Source organism: Dryobates pubescens, chromosome 15, assembly GCF_014839835.1.
Source record: "Dryobates pubescens isolate bDryPub1 chromosome 15, bDryPub1.pri, whole genome shotgun sequence".
Classification (NCBI taxonomy): Eukaryota; Metazoa; Chordata; class Aves; order Piciformes; family Picidae; genus Dryobates; species Dryobates pubescens.
In genome coordinates this window covers 6,465,114-6,491,529 of record NC_071626.1, presented here as the reverse complement: position 1 = coordinate 6,491,529, position 26,416 = coordinate 6,465,114, and the positions used below count along the sequence as shown (strand labels likewise).

The window sequence follows — 26,416 nt, the reverse complement described above, 5'->3', positions numbered from 1 at the left end:
TTCACATTCCCACAGCTATCTGATAATTAAAGTACCCTACTTCACCTAGAACAAGGACTCTGATTTCACAGTGTATTTTTTTTTTCCCCTCTCATAAAGTAACTTCAGGAATTGTTAACCTCTCAGTAACAAATGTAGTTCTTTTTCTTTCGTGACAACAGCATTGGAATGTAGGCGAGGACACAAATTGCTCCCACCTCACAAGAATCAGCTACCAGAGTGATCCAGAGTAAAAAGCTGATGAGCATCACTTCCCTCATCCACATACTCCTTTTACTCTTCAGTGTTGAAGTTTCCATATTCTTCTAAAAGCACACTTGATTCAATGTTGGAACAACTCCATCTAAGTTGCTTCACAGCATCTAAAAAGGCTTAGAATCCACACTCTGTATAACAAACGTTTATTCAGAAACAGATAATACATTATCTTCTCCAAGCCCTGTTTCCTCCCCTTCCCCCCCCTTTTTTTTTTCCCCCTTAATAAAACACAGGTGTTCAATGGGCAATCTATAAAAGGAGAATAATAGCTGTCTTAGGTCCCCTCCCTTGCAACATTTGCTGTTCACATGAAGCACCCTACCAATATCAGTGTAGTTGGTTTCCAAACTGGAAAGTACTCCAGAAAAACAAGTCCTGACAAGTCCCCAGTTATTTCCATGGCTAAAAGGGATACAGTGAGATAGAGGAATGGTCTGCACAAGCTAAACAGAGCAAAGAGTTAATACAGGACAAGGAAGCAAATGAACCATAGGGCTGACCAAGAAATGGAATCTAGACCTACAATGGTTACAGTGTTCATTACAGTTCAGTAGAGCTGAACAGGATGGATTAGCTTAGTCTCCAACTGGATGGATCAAGTCCAAACCCCAGATTCTGGAAATGGCTCTTGACTTTCCTCTCTTACAGTACAAGTTGAGCAAATACAAAAGAATAGAGCTATGGACTTCAAATATCCACGGCGATCAGCCGCACTGACACAAGAAGCGACACCTAGTGGCCTGTGGCTCACTGGCCCAAGGTACATCCTCACAACTCTGCTTGGGACTTGCTTAACACTCCTCTCAGGCATTCCTTAGAGTGCTAAATGCTCTCCTCTCCAAAACCTCTCCTTGAAACAGGGAGGTGCAACAATCATCCTCCAAATCTGTGCATGTGAGCAGCAGGCCCACACGGCAAACAAACACTGCCCAAATGATACCTCTCAAAGAGCAGAGCTCTCAGGCACAAGACTGCTTTTTACATATGGGTATCTGAAAAAGACCCCAGCTCCTTTGTTTTCATAGGAGACCAGATAAGTTGGAAGGTAAGAAAAAGTAGTAACACCCCTGCATCAGCAGAAAGATGCAATACAGTCTAATGAGTGAAACACTTGGCTTCCCCTCAGCTCTGAACACAAGACTAGTTCTTATTTTTCAGTCCAGAAAGAAGAGAGCAACTGAGCCTGACTCTACGGGGCTGATATATTCATTGTACAAATGCCAGTGCTTTTTTGCACCCCCTCACCTCCTCCTTGCATTACCAGAGCTGGGGCATCCCCCCCACAGCACAACGGCTGGTACTCTTGTGTCCTTTCTGCCCGATGCCTCCATTGGCTGGTACGCACAGCAGGAAGCTCAGAGTTTCGGAGTTCTTCTCAAATGTCACAGCTGCTGAGCAGAAAAACATCTAAGAGCCATAGGAAAACAGTATGCCACCAAATACATACAAGTCCGAGATGCAGTCTGGTGCTTCCTGCATGGAGCCACACCTGACTTTGTAGCCAGTGCTGTAATTTCAGCAACAAGGTGGAACTCTTGCCTGTTGACAAACATGGGGGTGCAACTTTTAGTTAACTGTCAGACAGAAAGAAAAAACCCAAAAAAACCCAGAAGGAGATCACCAACTCCTTCCCTCAAAGTCTCTGTGCATTTTTAATGGCCACTAGTGGCTCTGGAGTAAAGGAGGGAATTACATGGTATATGCTTGGTAATACATTACTGGCAGGAGGAGGAAGTTATTCTTTCTGAGGGGAAAAAAAAAATAATCATGGAAGAAAACTCCAACTATGAAAACAGAAAGTACACACACAAGAGGAAACACTACTGTACAGTAAGGTAGCGATCATAGAAAACAAACAATTTCAAGGCAGGCAAATGCAAATGACATCTGCACTCCTGCACCGCTCATTCCCCAGCTTCAACCAGATCTGCAGTCCAGTGCTTGCTCCCCCTTCTCAGAGCTTAATTTTGAATTCTGTGGGCTGCACAGAGGCAGAGACCCCTGAGGATTTGAAGAGTGCCTTCAAGATAGTGTCAGGGTCCACTTCAGCTGGGGGATTCGAGGAGGCGCTTGCACTTGACCGGCGTGGCTCCCCTTCCTTCTTCACCGAAGGGGTATCGCTCAGTCGGCTGGAGGATCAAACAATGCACCATTTAACCTCTTGTTAGGCAATACAACTTAACATTAGGTCTGCATGTACTGTTTTCATTGGTGCCCCTTTCCCATTGCCAGAGATAAAAGTTTTAAATATGCTTTCCTCAGGGAAAACTTCCTCATCTCAAACTCAATCTGAACCTCAGGGCTGTGGGCACTATGGAGTTCAGCTACACAGCACTCAGCTCAACTGAGAGGTGAAGGAGGAAAGTATTCATGGGACAACAGCTTGCTAACCATTTTCTCCCCCTTCTCTCAAACTCTCCTCAACGCAGAACCTATGTACACGTTTGGTCCTTCCCCTCACCCAAAGGACACTTACAGCAATATAGGCTGGTCTGAGGTGATGACATTCCCATTCATATGAAGATTGCATTTCATTGGTTGACCTAAACACAAAACAATCAACAATGAAAAAGTCCTTCTGTCAGAACTATGGTAAAGCAAGACCCCAGAAATAGCAAGCATCAGTACAAACAATAGAATTTCACATGCTGTGGAAGCACTAGAAAAGACTGCTAATGCATCTTTTGCTACAGAATCACAGCAAGAGAAGAGCCACTGAAACACTCAGTACAATATGAAGAATCCCACTAGTTAACAAGTTACGTGTAAGTACAAGACACAAGAGAATCTCCCAGTCTCACCTGTCTGCTCCTTAACTGACATTTTTAACATGTCACTGCTCTAGAGAAAGAAAAAGCATCTATTTCCAGCTCAACATAACAGCTAATTTCAGTCTCCACACTGCAGGTGGATCTAGCTTAGAAATTGCATTGGTCACAGTTCACAGAGAAGCTGATAGCATTTGCTTTACAAGTCCAATTCAAAACTCTGACTGCACCTCGAGTCTTCTGCAAATACTAGTCTTACAAACAGCTACTCTGTAAGAAGGTAAAGCCTTACTAAGGACCACCTAGCTCTTAGCACTGCATTAGAAACAACTAATCTGGGAGCTAGACAAGACAACTTGCCACGACCCTGTCTCGAGCTTTGAGCATTCCCTTTCTACATAAAGGTGGTGGCTTGTGTTTTGCTGTTGTTGTTGGGGGTGTGGTGTGGTTTGCTGCTGTTTGTTGTTTGGCTTTCTCTGTTTTTTAATCTCTTTTAACCTCTGCATATATGCTCATATGTAACTAGCTCCATCTTAATTCAAGTGGTTCCCAACTGATGTTTTGGCATTTCCTGTCTCTCTCGGTACCATATGAGCATCCAAGATGCCTTTAAACTGCTGATGTGGAAAAGTTATCATTGATTGACTAATGCAACTCTGGCCTCAAACTTACCATCTAGACACCTGTTGTTGTATTTCTTATATGCTGTGATAGCATCTTCCTTCTTCACAAACACCACCTCAGCCACTCCAGGATGCACCAGCCGGGCTCGCTTCAGAGCACCACACACACAGAATAATTCCTGAAGGCAGAGAGTTAGTCATGACCATGCTCACATCAAAAGGCACAACGTCAACCAATGACATGAAGTGAGAAAGGCTTAGTTTCCTACTTTCACCACCCCACCCTGCTTAGTAAACGTCTGGCAGAATCCTGACATTTGCCTTCCTGTGTTTGCAATGGCACAAGTGCTTGGCATTAGCAATACACTGCATGAGCAGAAAAGCTCAAGGGCAGTGCTCTAGAGTGTTTGCCACACATGAAGACCAGGCTGAGAATGGAAGTGCCTAGATAATTTGGATGAGGCCTAAGTTCAAGGACCAAGCATCATTTGGCATGAACTCTAAGCTATGTCAGGCATCACAGCTCACTCCAGGAATGGGATTTTGTCCCATCTTTTTAAGCATAATATAAAAAAGTGAACAAAACCCAAATCAATCAGGACCCCTCAAAGTTTTGCAGGGCAAGCAAATCCACATTATGCATCCACCACAGATCAAGTGATTGATCAAAAGTGGTAGAATAATGGAAGGAAGTGCACAGTTCAGCAGTAAGCAACACTCACAACAATATCTTCTTCTGTGACTCGAGGATGCAGATTGTTTACAGTCATCTTTGTGCCTTCCAAAGGACTGAATGCCAGCTGCCAACACAAACAAATGCATCACATTAAAAAAGGTCAGAAATGCAGCAGGCAAACAGCACTGCAGAGAAAGCATCAAAATAAGTCACTAAAGGCACGTCTGGGGAAAGTCACACGCAGGCACAAAGGAAAGCCACAGCTAGCAATGGGAAATAGCAGTGCTTACAAAAGCCCAGCTCTTCTGACTGCCAAAAGGAGCTCCTCTTCCACACTGATTTCTCTCTGAAGTAACTTTTCTCTGTCGTTCCCAACTATGACACTAACTTAAAACCACATACGTACACAGTACTCTGCAGCCACACCCACACATTTTAGGCACATGTCTCTGCTGCACTCTACACCAGCCAGCAAATGCCCCAAACCCTCCAGCCCCTCAAGAACCTGCTGAACTCAACGTGCCTGGGAACACCTTGTGGGTACCCAGCATTAAGGGGTTTGCAAAGCAGTTCCAGGCAGGTTGCCCACATACTGTCTGAGAGGCCTTGTGTGTACAGCTAGAAGCTGGATTTGTAAGACTCCTGTTTTCCTCCTTGCTAACAGGAGCAGACAGAAGACACCATGTCTAGCAGTGTTAAAACACTATTTCTAGGGACATGGAAGACACCAAGGAACATCTAAACCACATCCCTGTATCATGAATGCCTCTACAGACCACGTATTTGCATGCTAGAGAAAATCTGAGAGAAGCAAGATGCACTGAGAATTCCCACTCTGAAGCTAAGAACTGGATGTTCAGACAGGTTTCAAATTCCTGGGACATGGGTAGGAGGTATCAGAATAAACTTGGGAGTCCCAGAAATAACGTTAGAAGGCAGATGGAGATGAGCTGCTCAAGTGATCAATGCACAGCAAGCAACAGAGACTTCTATACAGCATCTCCCATTCCCCTGAGCTCACCTCGACAGGTGCTGGCTCTTTTGGCGGCTCCTCCTTCGTCACGAGGGTCCGGGACATGTTCGCCAAAGCCTTTGTCCGCATAGGAGAAGGAGGTGCGGGTGGAGCTGTGTAGGTATCGTTCTGAACCACTTTAGTCAAGGGAACAGTCTTGGACAGAGAGAACTTATTGCCACTCAGCCCAGTCTACGGGAAGACAGAACGAGGTGTCTCAGAGATGCAGGCTACAAAAGTCACACCTCTTTTTTCAGGCTCCAACAGCAGAAGTGTTACTAGCACGCGCTGGTATGTGCAACTGACTGTCCTTCCCAGCGTTAAAACCGCTACCGTGCTGGAGACTTCCAGCTTTGAGGCAAAACTCCACTGAAGTTTATGGCATAAGGACAAAAAGATCATTTCTCTCACTAATAAGCACTTAGTGTCATATTCTTCTTAAATGACCTTTACCAGCATGATCCCAATTCGAACAGCTCCTGGTATCAAAAGATTTTCAAGTACTGCACAAAGCGTTCACAAACATTCTTCATTACTACTAAGATTCAGCTGCCCTAGAACAGACAGCAATAGTGCTTCAAAAACATCAAGCTGGGGCACACACAGACACCAAGTGTAACATTGTGATTGCTGTGAATGCTGATAGTACATTTACTCCTGGGGAAAAAAACAACCCAAAACACCCCACACCAGAATCACAGGACTGCTTTTAAGGATCACAAATGGCCAGAAGCTCCACTTTGAATATTTAGATGAGGGAAAAATCCCACAGGCTAATCATTGCCTTACTGCCTGCATGATGGTAAAACCACACAAATGTGCTTTCTCAGAACCACAGAACAATTTAGGGCAAACCTACATCCAATCCCCATGTCTGAAACAGGGATGACTTCAATGACATTAGGTCGGACCGGGGCCTTACCCAGTTAAACTCTGAGTATCTGAGCAAGGCGGTTTCACAATCTCTCCAGGTCCCTGTGCCAGATGCCGATCAGTACCCAGAGAATTGCACAACTTCTCCCCCAGTTTCACACTAGAATTTATTCTTTTTTTTTTGTGCTGCAACACATTTTTTTGGTGATGAAAAGGACCTGGGCTTTGCCTTTTCTATGACCATGTATTAGGCAGATCTCACCACACTCTTCACCTCTTTCTCACCCTCTGTAGCCCTCTCACCACACTGTTGCACCGGTTCCAGTCTGTCAGTGTCTGTCTTGGATCAGAGAGCCCCAGAATAAGCAGAGAGCTCCAGGTGCATTTTCAACAAGCCAAACAGATGGGAGTAATTATCCTCCTTGATTTGCTGGCCATGATCTTGCAAACATGCAATCTACAGTTGGCCTTCAATGCTGGAAAGATGCACTGCTAGCTCATGCTCGATGCATCACTCAGCAGGACCCCCAGGCTCTTTTCTACAGGTAGCCACTTCCTAGCTTGAAAGTTCTCAGCTTCAGTTGCAGAGGGTCATCTCATCCTAAAAGCAGTACCTCACGAGTCAGCATTGCAATTCCATCTCCTTCAGAGCACCAGCACTCCCCAACAAGCTGCCAAGTAAGTCTTGGAACAGCAATGGATTCTGTGCTTTGATGTCCTGTCTCTAGAAGCCGCAGAAAGCTTCCCTTGCTCAAACAATAAGCTAGGTTGAAAGCACTTCCCAAACAAGAAGAGAGTCAAGAGCTGACATGCAGCCAGCAAGGAGGGAGAATTCTGGCTGCAAAAGGCCTATAAACCCAGAGTTAGCCAAGGAGGACTCTGTGCCAAAAGCACTTAGAAACACTTTGAGGGTGAAGAGCAAACATTTCTGGAGAAAGCATAGTTTCCATACTTTGAAAGAACCTAAGTCTTGTGAGCATGGTGTGGTAGGAACTGTTCAGATAACAACTTACTGTGTTGTGCAGGAAACTGTTTGTGGTGGTGATTTTCATCTGTTTGCTAGCAAGGGGAGAGACACTTTCATCATCATCTTCCATGTCATACAGGCCCTGAAGAGAAGCAAGGGAAGTTTACAAGCAGGTAGATTTAAGCCAGACATCACTTCCAAAATAAGTAGTTTTCACCAGTCTTCAGCCTTCTTCAGGCAATGAAGGCATCTGCACTGGACTTCTGTCACTGCAGCTTGGGGACACAGAGCTGAAGGCACACAAGTCCACTTCAAAACATGAGTGTAAAAACTACCCAGCTAATTCTCCAGAAATGCCACAGTAGAGCTGTTTTCCTAGGTGTACTGAAACAAGACACAGATTTCTCTAATGCCTAGACCTTGCCAGGACTAATAGAACCACTTCAATGGCATTAAGCCTCAGTGCCTTACATTTTAGCACACAGCTACCTTTAAAGTTGAAGACTGTGCATATGGATTTGTTATTATTCCCCCCCCCCTTAATTAAGCAGATGCTTGCCAAATACATCTGAACTAAACATTCCTCTGGAATAGCCTGCTGCCCTCAGCACAGCACATATCCGTCTGGCACTAAAAACCACTGCACCAGGAGGCTTACTGAATGAATAATTCATTTCCCAGTTCAACTTTATGCTCATAGCCTTCCCTTAAAATAATGAGAACCCCTATATAAATATTGTTTCATAGGCCAAGTAATGTTAAGGAAAGGTCTACACGCAGATGGCACTGCCCAGAACATAAGAAGTCACATTTTGAACAGCTTCCCATCAATTCAGTAGAAAGGTAGAGAGAAAATTGAGGATGAGCAAAGAGAGCTTGCAAAATAAGTGGGTTTTCATAATCAGCAAGACTCTTGTTTACAAACAGGAAAGTTGTTCCAGTGGCAGAAAAGTTATGAAGGAAAAGAAATACCATAAAGGATGGTAGAACAAAGAAGAATTGTGCAGGAAATAAAAGAACAAGCTGTCAGCTGGCCTTGAATTTGAGGCAAATTACATGGATTCAAAGTTAACACTAATGGGGTCAAAACAATGAAGACATCTCCTTAAGTGACAGCATCCAAGACAGGTGAGGGTAGCAGGTCGGTATAGAGGTGTAGCATACACAGATAGCCAGTTACCATAATGAAGGCCAAAAAACCCATGACATAATGTTGTGACTGTCACTTTTCCAGTATTTATGTATACACACACACAAAGTAACAAAAATGTGTAATCCTCTGTGAAAGCACACAAGGTGGTAAAGTGGCTGAAGGGCCAGGGGTTGTGACTAAGGCCTTTAAAATTGATGCCATAGACAGAGCACAAATTCCAGTGTCTTCTCAAAGTCTGACTGACAAAGATTATGGCAACTTCAAAAGTACATCAGAACACCAGTTAATATCATTCACTATCAGGTTTCCAGCAGGGACCCACAGCTGGGACTCCACAGAATGGTTATACCTCTCCCACCTCACTGTAGAACATTTGACCATGGACAATCATATCCATTCTCTGAAAAGGCTGGCAGGATGGTGAATAAAAACAACCAACAACTTGATCTGATGTGATGTCACTGAGAATTTACAAAAAGACATCAGAGCTAAGGGGTCACAGTCTCTAGGAAAAAAGAAAAACCATTAGCACATACAGAGGAAACCTGGGAATACCTACTTTGCATTCATGTAACATACAAGGAATCAAAATCAATTAGACTAAATGAAAACCTCAAATACATGAAGGTATCTTAACCATGAAAGAATAGGGAGCCAAGGTACTGGAGAAGTTCCAAACATTCCTCTTCCCTACTTAAACTTTTCTTTGCACCTGCAAATGTTTATGGACACCTTCCTTCCCCTCCAAAAGTAACAAACAGCACAGTGCAGGCACACACCTGTTTGTGTGTATGGTTGTTCACCACATTGATCCTCATTCCTGCTGGATTTGAATGTCCAGGAACTGGAGCCTTCTGCTACAGTCAGAGAGAAAAAGCCAAAGCATTAAATGCTACAGTCCACCGAATCACCATGTCAGAACATCACAGCTGTTAGTTAATACCCCGAGACCACTGAAATGACACTCAGCTCTCCTGCTCTTGAGACATACTACCATAATATGCCATGAAATGATATCTGTTTCCTGTAATATGGTCAATATGAAATAATCACTTAAAGAAATGAAAGCCTAAGGCCAAGCAGAGAAACTGATTCACATTATTTGAGTTTTAGTCCAAGATCAGTGGGAAGGGTACTCGACTCCAGGCCTGTCAGCACCAACTAGATCTACATTTCTGCCAGCACAAAACCATGGGGAAAATCAAGAAGCTTCTCTTTTTCCACAGTACAGGGAACCAATCTATCTCCATCAAACTCCACAAGCTAAGACACAGCAGAGTTTTTTGTTCAGCTGCATTTCAAAGAAGTATATACTGTCCCTTCACACTAAAGCTGCAATAAGCTGTGGTGGAATAAAATGATGCACGGGATAGTGAAGCTGACCCTTCTGCAGCCTGTTAGCCCATGAAACAGGGAAACCACAACAGAAGTGGTCAGGGAATGCTGTACTAAATGGACAACCAAAATCAAGCTGCAACTCACTCAAAAATGCCCTGTTTGTTCTTTAAAAAAGCTGGAAGCTGTCCCTTACAGAAAACAATGGGTCTTCTTACAAAAATGCTCCAGACAGGCAGTAAAATATTCAGACTTGCATTTTTTATACAGACTCTAACTTATACCACAGCACCCTCACATTTCTGTTTGCTGATCAGTTCAGCAACATAGATACCTGTCCTATGGAAACATCAGCAAGGCTTTGAAAACTCATTGGGTTTCAAAGACTTCCACCCCCCCATCCCCCTTTCCTTATGAGAAACAAGGCCACGTCACAGGACGTCAGAAGTGTCTGCTGCATCTCAGATCAAGGTACTTCAGTTTGATTCTGCTCTCAACATTTGGGAAGGGATTACTCATGTGCATTGTTTAGTCTACAGTCCAAGTTGCCATTATATTCTATGATATTTTTTGCTTGCACTGTGTTGTCTAACAGAGTCCTGCAGGTCAAATCAAATTGTACTCAGAAAAAAAAGAGTAAAAATCAGGTCAGAGCAAATTGCTACTGTACCAAGTCTCTGGAAGCTATTTTAACTCCTAGAAACTTTGCAGAAAGTGTTCAAATGGCTGCTGGTGGTGATTTGGCTTAGAAGGACAGCCTGAGTACTAATTAGCCTACTAATTAAAGTCTACTGAACACACCACACTATTGCTCTGTGATTAGCCCTTCTTACAGCCACAAGAGTCCTTTCTCTTTCTTAGGTTGGCCTGGCAGTAAACCTGCCAAGTAATGAGAAATTTCCAAAGCTAATTTGCAAAAATATTTGCTAGTCTTGAGCAAAACTCACAACTGAACAGAGAGCAGCCTCCTCTAGGCTTTCAAACTGAGGCAAACAGGAGATGTTCTGGGTATGTGCAAGCACACCATTGATCTTTGGAAGAAAGAAAGAAATGAAAGATGTATGCTAGGAACTGCAGTTATGTGCTTGTAGAGGTGAGGAACAAAACCACTTCACAAACAACAATCTTGACTGTCAGGAAACTACTGACCCTACTCACTATAGCTGACACACAGGCAGTTCAATAGTAGCTGTTTCTCAGAGAAGTTTACAAAGGGCCAAGTTACCATGCACACAGCAAAGTGAAATTAGAGCACTGTCAATCAGCAGGTCAGGGTGACCAACTGATCGCACCGCAAGTGAAATAAACCTTGAGCTTCAGCAGGAATGCATCATGTAATCAGGCAACCCCCTGGGAGCCAGGGCTTTCCTGAAAGCCAGACAAGGAGAAACACAGAAATTGTAGAAGGGTTCATTGAATTGTAGATCTCCTCATATGTAAACATACAATCCTAAACCTTGATCCCACCACTAGGATAAACCAGTTATCTAAACAGGTCCATCTACCACGTCGGGCTTGCAAAGGCAGGTGGTATGACAAAACACACACATATTTTCTTCATATTTAGGCTGAAAAGCAGCTACTTGACCATTTGAGACAACTTTAATGCTGACAAGAGCACTGCTTTAGTATTTGTTTGGCCCAAACCCCATGTGAAAATGTAAATGAAAGCCCCAAGCAGCTGCAAGAACAGCCAAAAGGCTCCAAAGCCTACGCTACAGCAGGAATGAACTGCAGCACCATGGCTTCTACAGTAAACATGGGAACACAGTCATGTATTAACATTTCTCCTGGACTGCTGCAGAATAACTGAGGAGCTCAGAGGTGGTTTGCTTGACCTACTTGGATAGTTTTGGTGATTTTCATGGCTGGATTTACTGTCCCCATAGTTGGGCTGATAGCAGCTGGAGTGCTCCTTTTTAAGCTGATCTTCTCTCTGGCATCCACCACTTTGGTCACCTTTTCAGCAGTAACACTTTGCTGCTTACGGGAATTTAGCATCTCTCGAGCATCCTGCACCTTCCCTTTGATTTTGAAGCGAGCATCCTTCTGCACCAGTTTCTCACGGGCATCTTTAACCCCCAGTTTGTGCCTGGCGTCGGTGAGTCCTATCTTCTGTCGGGCATCAAACGTCCGCTGGAAGCTGACAGCTGGTGAGGATCTATTCAGAAGATTTTGCTGTATCCCAATGCGAGACCTTACACCTCCAAACACTGGCCTTGTGTTAAGCCTGGGGAAAACAACAAAGCAAAACAAAAACAAGAGAGAGAGAGAGAGAGTGTGTTTCAGACATTGTAAAATGTGAGACAATATCAATAAAGTATTTGTGTTGCTCCAAACAAAAGGTCATTATTAGTGTGCAGAAATCTACTCAGGTTAGACTTTCAGCTACAACAGTAGAGCTCCTAAGCTGGTTTATGCTGGATTTTACTTTCTACATAGAGAGCTAAGGAACTGTGTTCCAAAATCCATTCTTAAGCTCACATTCACAAACTGAAGTACAGGGTCTGACTTCAGGTGTGCTAAGCACATGCTAAAAGAAAGTCATTGACAACTCAGGTGCACAGAGGAAACCGCTGGAGACAAGAGAGGAACAGACCACCTAGCTTTAGGATTGAGCAGGTCTTCTAAAGCATCTTTTGCAATACAGCAATTTGTCCAAATGCAAAGTAAACAGGGAACTACCCAAGACTTAAAGAACTACAGGCTGGGGCCAGAGTGGCTGGAGAGCTGACAAACAGAAAGGGACCTGGGGGTGCTGATTGACAGCTGCCTAAACATGAGCCAGCAGTGTGCCCAGGCGGCCAAGAAGGCCAATGGCATCCTGGCCTGTATCAAGAACAGTGTGGCCAGTAGGAGGAGGGAAGTCATTGTGCCCCTGTACTCTGCATTGGTTAGGCCACACCTTGAGTACTGTGTCCAGTTCTGGGCCCCTCAGTTTAAGAAGGACATCAAGACACTTGAGCATGTCCAGAGAAGGGCAACAAGGCTGGGGAGAGGCCTTGAGCACAGCCCTGTGAGGAGAGGCTGAGGGAGCTGGGATTGTTTAGCCTGGAGAAGAGGAGGCTCAGGGGAGACCTCATTGCTGTCTACAACTACCTGAAGGGAGACTGTAGCCAGGAGGGAGTTGGTCTCTTCTCTCAGACAACCAGCACCAGAACAAGAGGACACAGTCTCAAGCTGCACCAGGGGAAGTTTAGGCTTGAGGTGAGGAGAAAGTTCTTCACTGAGAGAGTCGTTCACCATTGGAATGTGCTGCCCAGGAAGGTGGTAGAGTCACTGTCCCTGGAGTTGTTCAAGAGGGGATTGGATGTGGCACTTGGTCATGAGGTCTGTGGTGACAGGTTGGACTCGATGATCTTTGAGGTCTCTTCCAACCTTGGTGATACTGTGATTTGTGAGTGTAGAGGCTTGCATTTTAAGAGGTACCAATACCAACCTCAGTTCAAAGCCACCAGTTTCAAAGTTGATTAATTTATAAGCTGAATTACCTTTCAACATCACCACCTCTTCTTTAACTTACTAACAGAACCAGTACGCTCCATGGCCTGCACTTGTGAGCAGCTCATTGCAACGCCGTGCACAGCAAGGTAACAGCCCACATAAAGCACAGCCTTTGTACTGCGTAACTGAGACGCAGCCCACAATGTAGCAAAACATGACTGGCACAGGTCAGATTGTTACAGCTCTGATGCACTTTTTCAACACATCCCTTAAAAGGAAACAGCTTCTCCAAGAAGAAAGTTCCTCCTTTAAGCAATTTTTAAGGTTCTATTTTTCCCCTTGGGCGTTTTGTTGTTTTGTCTCTTTAGGGCTTGTTGGTTTCACAGTTCGTCTTTTAAACAACAAAACCCCCACTAAGTGGCGTGAGAAATTTTAGTCCAGGTACTGAAAAACATTCCAAGTAAGCTACAGATGGCTACAATGTTCATCTCCTTTCTGGAATGCATTGTCCAGTGTTATAAAGTCTGAAAGTAGCTGCCTAGGACTTGTTGCAATACTCAAAAGGCTAACACCACAAAATCAAATGATGATGCGCTTTGAATGTTTTCATACAGCTTTGTATCAGAAATTCCTGATCTAACTCCCTGATCTTAACATTTCTAAGTCATGTATGTTCAGTGGATAGAGCTGCAGAAGGGGGAAAAAAAGGGGAAAAAAAGCCCCCCCAAAGAAAAAGACTGAAGACTGAGTCTCCACTTCTGTTTCTTTCATTCTTGTGTATAGAAAACTGGAGAGCTAGGACTGGGGTCCCACTTTGCTACCTAAGAATTGTAAGACTGCTCTCTCCCACAGACAAAGCACAAAACCCAGAAGAAAGAGCACTACTAAATGAAATATATCCACATTAAAGCAGAAGACTAACAGTATCCACAAAGCAAACCAACAGAACAACGCTTCCCTTGCAAGCATTCAGTTACAGAGTGCTGCAGAAGGGCTTGATGAATGGTTCTTTTTCATGACCCTAAGAGGCCAAAGTGAAACTGGCAATATATGTATCAGCACTTAAGACAGAATTAGTTCATGCTGTTAATGCCATGAACTAATGAAACTGGTTAGGAAACATCTTCCCTGAAGACTTGTGATTATCCTAACAAGCAACTCTCTGCCACAGAGAGTTGCTTACCCTGTAACAGCATTGGCTGTTTAGCCATTTTGTGGCACAGCCGAAATAAAAGGCAATCTCAAACATCTTATTCCCTTTCCAGAACTCCCAAGTTCTGGCTCGAGTATTTTGTGGATTAGTGCATCTTACAGGAGAAGATTTTTCTGTTATTTCAGCTAGACTACTGAACACTGTGGGTACAATTATTTAAGCTCATTCAGCCTCATCGAGTTAAACATGCCAACTAAGAGAAACACAGGGCACAAAAATTCTTACAGCGCTGCAGGGGGATTATTGTTCAGCAAATAAAAGCAAGAATTCCTGGAAGAAATGAGTTAAGGAGGGATTTGAAAAAGGAGAAAGGAGGTGCTTGGCATATTAATCAGAGTAAGACTGTTCCAAATACACAGGATAACATGGAGGAAAGCATGAAGCCAAGGCCTTGTCTAGACTAGGATTTAAACCTGTTTGAATGTTTTGCTAGTACACGTTAGCAGATAACCTTCAAAATACTACTCTAGACCTAAGTGTAGACAGGTTTAAAACCCCAAGGTTTCCCAATGACCATTAAGTTTAAGAAAAGCCACCAATACAACAACCAAAAGGAGCACATTTTGCTAATGAAGATGGGGAGAAATTCATAAACAAGCCCGTCAGAAGCATCAAGAGACTGTGGTAAAAGACAAGATGAAAAGCTCCCGAAGGAGAAGCCGGCTAAGAGCTACCACCAGCTTCACTACATGGTCAAGCCTACACTGGAGACATCTGCCACACAAAGAACGAACCTGATCTTGTAGCCAATATGTACATTACACGCTTCACACCCACAGCAAGCACTGCAAACAATCTGTCAGCGTATCATTAACTACCATACAGAAACTGGATTACCAAGGGCCAGGCAGCATTTGTGATGAAGCCACCGAAGCCTCGACTGAGCGGATCCGATCAGCTCTGCTAGTTACGGCTCCCTGTAGCACAACTACACCTCCCACGGCTATCCCACAATGCACTGTGCACCGCTTCTGGGAGCTGCGGGGGGACCGGGCACCCACCCCCAGGGCACTGCCGAACTTCAAACTGCAGCCCAGCAGCGGCTCCTGCCGCAGACACAGGGCATCACGGACAGCGAGTGGGCCCGGGGGAGGGGGGCACCGAGACCCTGCTGATGCCGGGCCGAGGGGGGCACCCGGACCCTGCTGATGCCGGGCCGAGGGGCATCACTGGGTCGGTTAATCGGCGGGGAGAAGCAGCAGGCAGCGAGGAAAGCGCAGGTCGGAGGCACTGTGACAGAAATCTCGGGAGAAACAAGAAAGGCCCAAGACGGGAAGGGCAGGGGCGGTGCGTGTGCCTGCCCTGTGGGGGCCAGAGCCCACGGGACAGCGACAAGCACAGGAGGGTGAAGTGGGGGGAACAGAACCCCCACCCCATCCCTGAGCGACGGCCACCCCCGCCAATCTGTACCAAGGCACAGCCCCACAGACCAACGCCTAAGCCAATAGGAAGGCCAAAGCGGGGAATAGGGCCGGGCCGCGCTGCGCTGAAGCAGGCTGTGGCCCGCAGGGTCCGGAGCGGAGCGACCGAAAGGAAAAGAACAGACAAAAAAAACTGAAGTCCCCCGTGCCCAGGGTGTTGCATTTCCAGCCGCTTACCTCCCTTTTACCGTCACACCGCGCTTCCGTATGAGCTCGTCCAGAGACAGATCCGCCATCTTGTCGCGGCACTCAGCAGTGAGACGCAGCGAGCGAGACCCGGAGCTGACATCACACCGCTTCCGCTGCCCGCCCCGCCTCCAGAAGTAAGACAGGCTCCGGCTCCGCCCGAGTGAGCGGCGCAGGGTGGGATGGGGAGGCCATCCCACAACCCCCAGCGGCGCTCGGGCCCGTCATTTACATAGAATCGCGGTACGACTACACAAATTTCGGCCCAGGGCAGCGGCGACACGGCGCAGAAGGGAAAGGATGGCGGGCAAAATCGTCGGGGCAAGGAGAGATTTACTTGTGCGCCGTGGAGTGGCGCAAAGAGCTGCTCGCCCTGACCTGCAGCGCTAACGCTTATGGTTCTGCCTACGGGGCGGGGCAGTACGCGTTATGCCTTAAACTTATGAGTAAGGAAAATAACGACCCGGGGTGACGCCCGGGTCCTCACTGCCAATGTGAGATGAATTTTTGCGCGGGTACAGGTCGCCCCAGGGTGGCCCGCTTACTTCGCGGGATGCCCGGGAGCTGCGATTTGCCCGACCCCCGTGCCCTGTGAGTTTGTAAGAGCAGAGGAAGCGGTGAGCGGGGGCGCGGCAGTCCCGTCCGAGGGCCTTAGGACAGCGCCAGTGTCTGCGCCCCGCGTCGCTTGGGCTCGCTGTTTTGTCCCACGCCGTCTGCCTGAGCTGGTCTTCACGAAGCTTGGAAACGCATCACCAAAACCATGTTTCATGTGTCTGCAGGAAGTGATTCCCGCTTTTGTGTGCGTGTGCTGTTGTGGGAGGAATTCAAAATCAGTCAGAAGATCACCATTCGGTGTAAGGGAAAAGCCATCTTGCACAGGCCTTGAGCAGAGGAGAGCTTTCCACTGTCACCTCCTGTCCTGCCCCGATTCCACCGGCTGTGGTGTACCCGCAGGACAGTGACTGCATTTCACGACCACCCTAAGTGCTGTTGGGCTTCCCTCAGAACGCCCTTCGCAGCGGAGCATACCCCCAGGGCCCTGCAGCGCCGGAGTTTCTTCCCGTTCTTGAAGACGCGTCACCAAAATGCAGTTTGGCCTCTGCCTACAGCTCTGCCCCTCCCCTGGCAGCTGCCAGGAGGATCACTTCGTGAGGTTCTTATCTCCCCCCCCTAGCCGTCCTCTTCCTGCTGTCTCCCTGCCGTGATGTTCTGAGCTGCAGTGACCCCTAGGCAGCGCAGCATCCACAGCAGCATCCACCACATCACTGTGGAGCTGCTGGCCCACGGCACGCTCCATGAACGACCCACAGAGAGGAAGCGTGAGGTCATGTGGGACGGAACTTCCCTTTGAGGACCCTGTGTCCCAGCCTGCTCATGCTGGCAGGGTGCTGTGAGAAACAGAAAAATACCTTCACAACTGCAACAATGACCTGGGGAAGAGGCTGCACTGAGGCAGCTGAGTAGCACACAAGGAGCAGCAAGAGCAAAGGGATCTCCACATACCAGTCCCCAGCTCCTGCAGTGCCCTGTGGTCTCATCAAAAGGCCTGGAGGTATCATGTGGCACAGAGGTGGGTGACAAAGGCAGGGTGGAAAACAGGTGTCTGTGTTGGCTGGTTTATTACTTGTCAGTAAATTAATTCGATTGAATTGTCACAACTCAAACCAGGTATTTTTTGCCCCAGGATGTCTGACACTCTTTTTTCAGGAGCTCTCTCCCAGGCCACTCATGACAAGCACCTGATGTGTGCTCTGCTCTCAGTGAAATACTTTGTGCTTCCCCACCAAGCTCCTCCTGGGCACATTTGGCTCCTAGGGGCTGGGAACTGCCAACACCTGTGGTGCTGTCCTTGCTCCTTCCCTGTGCTAGTGGTGGGCTTGGCCGACCAGAGCTTCCCTGGTCAGTGTTTGCCTCCGAAAAGGCAGCAGTCCCAGCAGCACAGTGTGTCCCCTCGGGGCTCTCCTGGAATCTGGGATGTTTTTCTGAGCATTTTGGAATGAGAAAGCAGAAGTCTGTGCAGGTTTCTGTCAGACCACCCTTTGTATGCTGAGGTGAGAGAGGGAAGGGGGAGTAGTTCAGTGAAGGCATTTCAGGCACCCCTTGCCGGGTGTGACACACAACCCCATCAAGACCAAGCAGTCTGTCTGAGGCTGGAGCCACCACTTTCCTTGTGCCTTGGGTTATCAGGCTGGTTTTGCTTGCTGTGTCACACATTTGCCCCTTGCAACTGTTCCTTCCCTCAACCATCCCAAACAATACAAGGTTTTGTCTGTGCTCAGCATCCAGCAGCCGCTCCTCAAGCCCCTTAGCCTTATTTTGTGTGCATGCCCTGGACTTAACCAGAACATTCCTTCCAGAGTTTAAGCCCAGGCGCCACATGGATAATCTGAGATTTTTTTGGCCTCTGGATCCAAGAGGCTGTGACAACAATGGGCCCACAGGTGTTGTCTGCAGGTCCACACTTGCCCTTCTCCAGCCTCTTATCTCTTTCTCCCTCCTAAGCAAGTAGGGCTTTGGCATAGGATGGAGATCTGAACTGCAATGCCTGAGTTCCTGGCCTGACTGTCCTGCATCATTTAGCTTCTGAGTGAAAATGAGTTGGCTTTCCAGAGCACTGCAGCCAGGGATGCTGTGCCCATGCTGCCATCACAGGTTCTGCAATGCTGTCACATTTTGAGCTGGTGATGCCTTCCATCTGCCTGATACTAAGTCTGGGAGCACATGTGGGATGAGTCCCTGCTAAGCCAGAGGGCTGTGGGGAAAGCAGTGACTGTGGCATGAAAGCTGAACTAGAGAGAACTGCTGGAGCTGGAAACAGGTTCTTTGGACTGAAGGACCAAGAAATGTTGGGAAGAGGGCACAGCAGGGCACCAAACCAGGGAGCAAATCATGAAAATTAGTGCTTGGGCAAGGATCACCTTTGGGGAAAAAGAAGACAAGCACTGAACTTGGCAGGGGTGAAAGGGCAGGAGAGCTGATCTTTCCCTCCCTCACTGAAAACTCCCTTTTCCCCTTTCTCTCCCCAGACAGTGAGATCTTTGCTCTGGCATCTGATGCCATGGTGCAAGTGCTAGTCCTCCCTCCTCACGTGGTTGGTTTCTTTCCTGATTAGAAGTGATTAGGCAGCCCTAAAGCCTGCAGAAATGTGACCAAGGGGAATGGAGACAAAGAGTCCATTCAAGATCTCTTAAATCCCTGGAGCAGTATTTAGAGAGCCCTGAGGAGTGAACTGAGGCAGATCTGCCCCATCAGAACTTCCTTGTTCTTCTCTCTCCTGCTGTGTCCTTTGTTGTCAACATCTCCTCCATGTCATTCTCTGAAGCAGAGGTGCAAAGTGCCCGTGGGGCCTGGGAGAAGGTATTTGTGGATGCTGAGGAAAATGGGACAGCTGTGCTGGTCAGGTAAGGAAAGAGTCCATCCTGCTGCTGCCCCAGAGGGGTGGAGGAGGAGTAGCCAGAAGGATGGAGTTATTGTCTAAGAGCATGACTCGGTGTTTTTCATGCAGGCCTTGCTGGGAACACTTTGATTTCCTGTGGTTTCTTGCACCTTAGGAAGGAAATGGAAAAACAGGAGATCCACACTAAGAGAAGTAAAAGAAAAGGGGGAAGGGGGTGGGAAAGGAAGAATAGATGACAACAGTTTTGTCACTCCATATGTGTAAGGTGAAGGAAAGAAAGTGTGAAGGAAGGAAGGGTGCAAAGAACACAGAGCTGGGATCTTGGTGTGCTCAGTGACAGGACCACAGGTGGTCAGCACAAACTGGAAGACAGGAATTTCCCTCTGGACAGCAGGAGATATTTTTTTCACAGTGAAAGATGGCTGAGCACTGGCACAGGTTGCCCAGAGAGGTTGCAGAAACTCCATTAATGTCTAGACATGGTCCTGAGCTTGATCTGGGTGGTTTGGACCAGAAGTCCCTTCAAGTCCAACTGCTCTGTGACCGTGAAATGCAGTCTGGCTTTTCCTATTGCTGTTTCATGTGACAAACTGCTTCACCCAGTGGAGCAAACTGCTTTTTCAGGAGCTTGACCAAGGTGCCTGTAACTGATGCTCTGTGAAAGGCAATTTCTTTATGAGTAGCACTGGGCTGTGTTGCCCTTGAATAAATGAAAGGAGCAGTACTCATTACTCAGCCAACAATCCACCACAGACAGTAAGAAAGCTATGCAATGGACTGTAGGAAGGGGTTAATGAGCAAACCCAGGGTTTCTTCATGAGAACACCCACCCAGAGCACAGAGGACATATCTGCTGTCCAAAAGGTCTTTGGGAATATTGCACTGTCACACTAGGCCCATGTGAACATGCTCCCACTTCTTTGTGGATTTTACCTCCATCTAACACTGAGTCAACACTGGGGAGATGTTTACTTTACAAGCAGCAGAACACATTCAGGATAGGTAGGTTTTAAGGTGGAGTGAGCAAAGGGAAGTGCCCTGGTGGGGAGAGGTGAAGGAGGGGACAGGCTGGTGCGGGCACAGGGGCTGTGCTCTGATGGGCAGGGCAAAGGAGATTCAAGCAAGAAATAATGGAGAGGAAAGAGGAGTCTGCTCTAAAAAAAGAAGGAAAAAAGAGCAATAAATGCCTAGGACAAGGCCTGGAATATGAAGCCATATCTGCATCAATCAGTCCACAAACTAGAACAGCTCTCATTTCTCAACAGGATGTTTACTGAGCACCCAGACACCAAGTCCTACTTCACACACTTCAAAGGCATGGACTCTGCTGAAGAAATGAAGCAGTCGGATCAGGTCAGGGGCCATGGCAAGAAGGTTTTCACTGCCATCAATGACATGGTGCAACACCTGGACAACTCTGAGGCTTTTCTGGGGATATTGAATCCACTTGGCAAGAAACATGCGACTCAGCTGAAGATTGACCCCAAAAACTTTAGGGTGAGTCAGCAACCCTCTTCCCAGAAGGTGTAACTGTGATGGGAAGATGTCTTCTTGGAACTGAGTAGAACTGAGGAAAACATGTTTCAGCATATATAAATACATATATGCTTCAGAAGGTGGAGATGGTGGAACATGAGGTGGTTGATGGTGGAAAGTAGCAGGAATGAGACCTGGCATCTGTTGGGAAGAAAGTGGTGCAGCAGATGGGATGCAGGCAGGTCTGCTTAGATGGGAGCTGCAGAGCTACCCACGAGTTGTAGTGAGTTTTCCCAGTGCTACAGGATTCCCAAGCTTGTCAGTTAATAACAAGACACAGAAAAGTAGCTCAACACTGGACTTCAGCCCTTGGTGTCTATTTTAATCCAGTAACAGCAGCTGATCTTTTCTAGGACAAATAAGTCAGCTGTTACTCAACAACAATGGGAACAACATTGCCACCATTAAGCAAACCCCACATAGTAAGTACAGAATCAAGTGACTTGTCCAAGTCCACCTAAGCTCCCTAGCAGAATGCATTTGTAACTCTTGTCTGCCTTACACAGCACAAAATGCAACGGGAGGCAAAGGTCCCTCAGGCATCATGAAGGTGGTTTCCAAAGCAGTGGGCCAAATTTTCAGTAAGTGGGAGAGAACATGAAGATTTCTGCCTGCAGAGATCACAAGAAGACTTTTTCAGGGTAAAGAGGCATGCAAAATGATAAATGCTACACAAAATAGGAGCTGCCATTTCAAAGCATGCCACCTACCTAGCAAAGGCAAACAAACCCCCCTCCTTGCTCAGAGTGCTGGAGAGCTAATGAGCAGGCAAGATTAGGAATAGGATCATAACATCATTAAGGTTGGAAAAGATTATGGTGCCCAACTGTAACCCAGCTACCATGACCACTAAACCATATTCTGAGGTGCCACATCTATGTGCTTTGTGAACACCTCCAGGGATAGTGACTCCACTATTTCCCTTGGGCAGGGGCAGCAATAAACTTATCCCCCAAGCTATGTATTCCATAAGGTGCCCTACATGGGGCTCCTCATGGCCTCTAAACATTTGGGGCAGTCTAATGCCAGGAGGAGAATTGCAGTAGATGAGGAGTGTACAAGATGGCCCTGTACAGCCATCTGTGACAGGTGAAGTCCACATTAACTAGGTAAAGGGCAATTAAATCCCCAGCATCAGTAACTGTCATGTGAATTTTATAACCTATCTGATTTTCCATGACCTGTTCCAAGCTCTGCATGCTGTATGCTGCTGGGTTCCTCTTCTGCCCCTTTCCACCCTTCAAGAACTCCAGCTGACAGTTATCTGTTCTTATGCCTCTAATGTAGAGAAAAGTTCATGCTGGCAGTTTCTTCCCTTCTCCTTGTTTAGATTATCTGTGACATTATCTTGCAACTGATGGAGGAGAAATTTGGTGCAGACTGCAAATCTTCCTTTGAGAAGGTGACCAATGAAATCTGCACTCACCTGAACAATGTCTACAAAGAAGAGGGTTGGTGAAGGTCTGCAGCCTCCAGGCTCTCCAAACATCTCACCAGCACTGAATTGCTGCTTTGGGGCCTCCAGCCACAGCTGGAAGAATGAAAAAGTAAAAAACAAAGAGCAAACCCCTAACACAGTGTAGATACTGATGGTAATCATTTCCTTAGCAAACTGAGTTTCTTCAGCTAAATAAAACTCACAGATACGTCAAAGCCAGCCAACAAATCCTGATGTGCTCTGCAGCTTTGGTGCTCCAGGTGGGTTCCTCTGGTCACCATCCTTGAAGACTACATTTTAATATGGTGACTTTCAGCTTGATGTTCCTGAAAGACTTGCTCCTTCCAGCAGCACCAGCCCCGAGAGACACCAGCAGCTCTTAAGCTCAGCAACCACCTCTCCATCCTCATGAATGATGAGGAGACTATTCTGAAGCATCTCCAGGAATGGCTGTTGTTTTGTATTTCAACTAAAACAATGGGGGCAGTGGTGTATAGGAAAGACTGATGTCTGAGAAAGACACAGGGGACATCCTGTCCTGCATGAGCCCCTGGAATTCCCTTACCCTGGCAGAGGTTTCTCAGAGCAGCTTTCAGCACGAGGGGCGACAAGGAGTGTGGCCACCACTGTGGGCAGGGAGGAACATCTTCAGTGCATGGATTTCACAGTGCTGCTCCCAGGGAATTGCTCTGACCACATCCCCAGGAGAGGGCACCAGTGCTGAGCTTATTAGCTCCTGTGCCACTCAGAATGCATCCAGCTGAGGGAAGCTGCTGCCTCGCTGACTGGATTTCTGCAGGGCTGCCCTTATCCTCTCCTGTCCAAGGCCTGAGCCTCCCTTCAGCAGTAACCAGGTTCCCAAACGTTTAATTGCTTTTCCTTGCATTCCTTAGACATGGTGAAATAATCAGCTAACAACTGCAGGTAATCACAGGGCCTCTTGCTTCAGTGTAACCCAATAAACACAGAGAGAGCAGTGGTGTCCTCTCATTTGTAGCAGGCAGAAGGCACTCAGTAGGCACAGCAGTGGTAGCTGGTTACAGTGCAAGGTTACTGGTGGTGCTGGGGGGCTTACAGAAATGAGCTTGAGCTCATGCCAAGGTGCCCAGCATGCTGCAGCAGTCAGGCTCCTTGGGTAATAGGAAACATTTCACTTGACCATGAGACAACAATTTCACAAATAGCTAAAAATGCAGAATGCTCCTTTGTTCAGGGTGTAGTTTCCCTCACCCATCCCATTTGCTTGGCAAAAATGCTGAAATCCCAAAGTCCAGAAGATGAACTCTTGCTGGATGGGGAGGAGGATGGGGCAGGGTGCTTGGATGTGGCATTTTAGTCAGCTTGGGGAAAAAGGGCAGTGCACTGCACAGCATTGGGGAGCACTGCAAGAAAAGAACAAGGCTTGTCAAAAATGATTTGTAATCTCCACTGCCTTTGAGAGATGACAAGTAGGTGACACTTTGAAAAGCTTCAAATGGTTCCCCCCCTTTTTATTTACTTGCCTTAATTTGCCATGATGGTTGTTAGCTGTCATTGCCATAGATATCCATAGCCATGCATCAGTACAGGCTGGAGGCTATCTGTCAGAGAGCAGCTCTGGGGAGAAGGACCTGGCAGTCCTGGTGGGCAGCAGAATGACCATGAGCCAGTAATGTGCCCTTGTGGCCAAGAAGGCCAATGGCATCCTGGGGTGCATCAAGAAGTGTGGCAAGTAGGGTGAGGGTGGTTCTCCTCCTCCTCCTCTACTCTGCCCTGGTGAGGCCACATCTGGAGTACTGTGTCCAGTTCTGGGCTCCCTGTTTGAAGGAGGACAGGGACTGCTAGAGAGGGTACAGAAAAGGACTACAAAGTTGATTAGGGGACTGGAATAGCTCTCTTATGAGGAAAGACTGAGAGAATTTGGTCTTTTTAGTCTGGGGAAGAGAAAACTGAAGGGGAATCTTATAAATGCTTGTAAATACTTACAGGATTCTTTTATCAGTGGTGCCCAGTGACAGGACTCTTACTGAAACTGTTCAGTGAAGTGAACATTTGCCCCAGTAATGACTTACAATTCAGATTATTTCATCAGGAAGCCAGAGGCAAGACACTTTCTTGCTGTTTAACACCAGTGGGGTACTTGGGTACTACGAAGCTCACCAGCCCACAGCCCCCATAAATCAGGGAAAGCCCAAATCCAATCACCTTTTCATAATTAAAGAGCTATTTGCAAAACCCATGGCACATTACCCAAAAGTTGCTAGTAAGGAGTCTAAGCAGTGTGTTCTGTATGCAAACTCTCTGCTGCCCTCCACCCCCACCCTTTTTATAACACAGAATTTCTTGCTAGTGGCTGCAAGGGGAGATAGGTCCTTAGTATTTCTTGTATATTTTTGTTGTGGAAAGGAATTCCAGAGGAGTCAGCAACCCACTCACTGGCACTTCTGCTATGCAAGAGGTATGTAGGAATGTTCACCACCTTTTGTCACGCCAGTAGGTTGCCATTAACAAAGGTGTGACAATAGATGTGAGCAAGCACTTGCACAGGGCACACATACCAGAAGGGCAGACACTGCTAACTCACATTCATCACACTGCTGGGCCACACAGGGAATCCTTCAGACAGTCCCAGGAAGGAAACTCCTGTTCAGATTTCAAATGGGTAAATAAACAAAGTGTTAAGTAGTTACCTATCATTGTCACAGGATTTCTTCAGGAGTTTAAGATGACATGAATTCAAAGTGGAGTGTGTGTGCTGTGTTAGATACAAGTCTATGCTGGGATGTAAAGGTCCTGTTCCAGCTTTCACTGACAACCAAACTACTGCTAGTTTATCTCCTGTGTCATAATTATCACCCATGCCTTCTGACCATACTGAAGAGGCTACAGAAAAGACACTGAGGTAAAACACAGAGTGAATTTCAAGTGATTAGCCACCCTGCAGAGGCACTGTTCCATGGGCGATATGGATACTAGAGAGGCTGCAGAACCTGCCAAGAAATCCTGACATTGTTCTTGAACAACAACGTTAAGTAACTCAGTGCTGCTGTCTTAAGGATGGGAATTTACCAGTCTCTAAATTCTTCTGTGGGGGGGTAGGAATTCACATACTCCAAAGCACCTTTAGTCTGACAGAACTGACAGTAGTTCCCAACGAGAAATACTGCCTTTTGAAGTGGATGTCATTAAGGAGTTAGTAGTTGTGCCATGATGATGATTCCACAGGTTTTGGACTTTGAAGCTTGAGGGTAGATTTAGATTGGAAATTAGGAAGAAATTCTTTACAGTGAAGGTGGTGAGACACTGGAACAGGTTGCCCAGGGAGGTAATGAATGTCCCCTCCCTGCAAGTGCTCAGGGACAGGTTGGATGAGGCCTTGAGCAACGTGGTCCAGAGGCAGGTGTCCCTGCCAATGCCAGGGAGGTTGGAACTAGATGATCTTTATGGTCCCTTCCAACCCAAACCATTCTACTGGTAAGACCTTAGGATGGTCAGAACTGTAATCAGAAAGACTGCTTCCCCTAGAGAGTATCTGTATGTTAAAAGGTCCAATAATCAAATGTTTTAAAATGACTAACTGCTAAGTAGCCACCTGATGAGAGCAGTATATCCCTGGGAAGTTATTGGACAATCTGGTTGCCTTTTTCATTGTTTATTTTTCTCAATTTTTGTTTGTTGCTGCTGGTTGGTTTTTTTTTGTTTGTTCTCAATACAGTTAAGGATGCACCCCACAAGAAAAAGCAGAAGAGAGTCCTTATGGAAAAAAACCCAAATATATTGAACACATACCAATCAAATGGTACAGATATGGGACTGGCTTTGATTTCAAAATTTAAGTAGGAATAATAATAATAATAAAAAAAAAAGAGATGTAATGCAACAGCTGTTCAATTGCCAAGTCTAAAGAGGCACTGTAAAAAGACATTTCTGCTTCCTCCAGCACACAGTCTCCTCTAAAGGCTCCCGCCGCAATCAACTGCTAGGTTCCCAAACCAAACAAATCACTGGGAACACAACCTTAGCATAAAAGTTCATATCCATCCACCCACCCTCTTACAAAAAAAAAAAAGAAAAGGAAAAAAAAAAGCAAACAACAACAACAAAAAAAAACTTTCCCCAAAAGAAAACCTTTCAATG

At 46.4% G+C, this 26,416-nt stretch overlaps 2 protein-coding genes and 1 non-coding gene across 4 annotated transcripts; 2 read left to right on the top strand and 1 right to left on the bottom strand.

The window, feature by feature from the left end:
• Positions 1-1,853: 1,853 nt before the first annotated feature.
• On the bottom strand, positions 1,854-16,050 carry POLDIP3 (DNA polymerase delta interacting protein 3). Of its 2 annotated transcripts, none has more exons than XM_054167827.1 (9): positions 15,921-16,050; positions 11,508-11,895; positions 9,110-9,187; positions 7,224-7,319; positions 5,347-5,529; positions 4,372-4,449; positions 3,699-3,828; positions 2,735-2,801; positions 1,854-2,387 (listed from the first exon to the last, which is right to left on the bottom strand). In XM_054167827.1, the coding sequence occupies exons 1-9, from the start codon at positions 15,977-15,979 to the stop codon at positions 2,213-2,215; spliced, it is 1,254 nt and encodes a 417-aa protein (XP_054023802.1). In that variant the 5' UTR covers positions 15,980-16,050; the 3' UTR covers positions 1,854-2,212. The 2 variants fall into 2 exon arrangements, with proteins under 2 accessions (XP_054023802.1, XP_054023803.1); XM_054167828.1 differs by having other exon boundaries at positions 9,110-9,184.
• Positions 16,051-16,358: 308 nt separating this feature from the next.
• Positions 16,359-16,507, top strand: LOC128897888 (U12 minor spliceosomal RNA). The gene has a single exon (XR_008462625.1). It is a non-coding gene; the product is annotated as a U12 minor spliceosomal RNA (small nuclear RNA).
• A 2,638-nt stretch (positions 16,508-19,145) lies between these two features.
• LOC104301976 (cytoglobin-1) lies at positions 19,146-22,421 on the top strand. The gene is made up of 3 exons (XM_009902437.2): positions 19,146-19,330; positions 20,592-20,823; positions 22,193-22,421. The coding sequence occupies exons 1-3, from the start codon at positions 19,236-19,238 to the stop codon at positions 22,319-22,321; spliced, it is 456 nt and encodes a 151-aa protein (XP_009900739.1). The 5' UTR covers positions 19,146-19,235; the 3' UTR covers positions 22,322-22,421.
• Positions 22,422-26,416: the final 3,995 nt, after the last annotated feature.

Bases quoted from the DNA above. Each gene is read 5' to 3' on its own strand.
- POLDIP3 (XM_054167827.1), bottom strand. From the start codon at position 15,979: ATGGCGGATCTGTCTCTGGACGAGCTCATACGGAAGCGCGGTGTGACG. The intron at 11,896-15,920 runs GTAAGCGGCTGG...TGTTTTCCCCAG, and splicing joins GGTGTGACGGTAAAAGGGAG to GCTTAACACAAGGCCAGTGT. The intron at 2,802-3,698 runs GTAAGTTTGAGG...TTTTGTGTTTAG, and splicing joins CAACAACAGGTGTCTAGATG to GTCAACCAATGAAATGCAAT.
- LOC104301976 (XM_009902437.2), top strand. From the start codon at position 19,236: ATGTCATTCTCTGAAGCAGAGGTGCAAAGTGCCCGTGGGGCCTGGGAG. The intron at 19,331-20,591 runs GTAAGGAAAGAG...ATTTCTCAACAG, and splicing joins GGGACAGCTGTGCTGGTCAG to GATGTTTACTGAGCACCCAG. The intron at 20,824-22,192 runs GTGAGTCAGCAA...CTCCTTGTTTAG, and splicing joins TTGACCCCAAAAACTTTAGG to ATTATCTGTGACATTATCTT.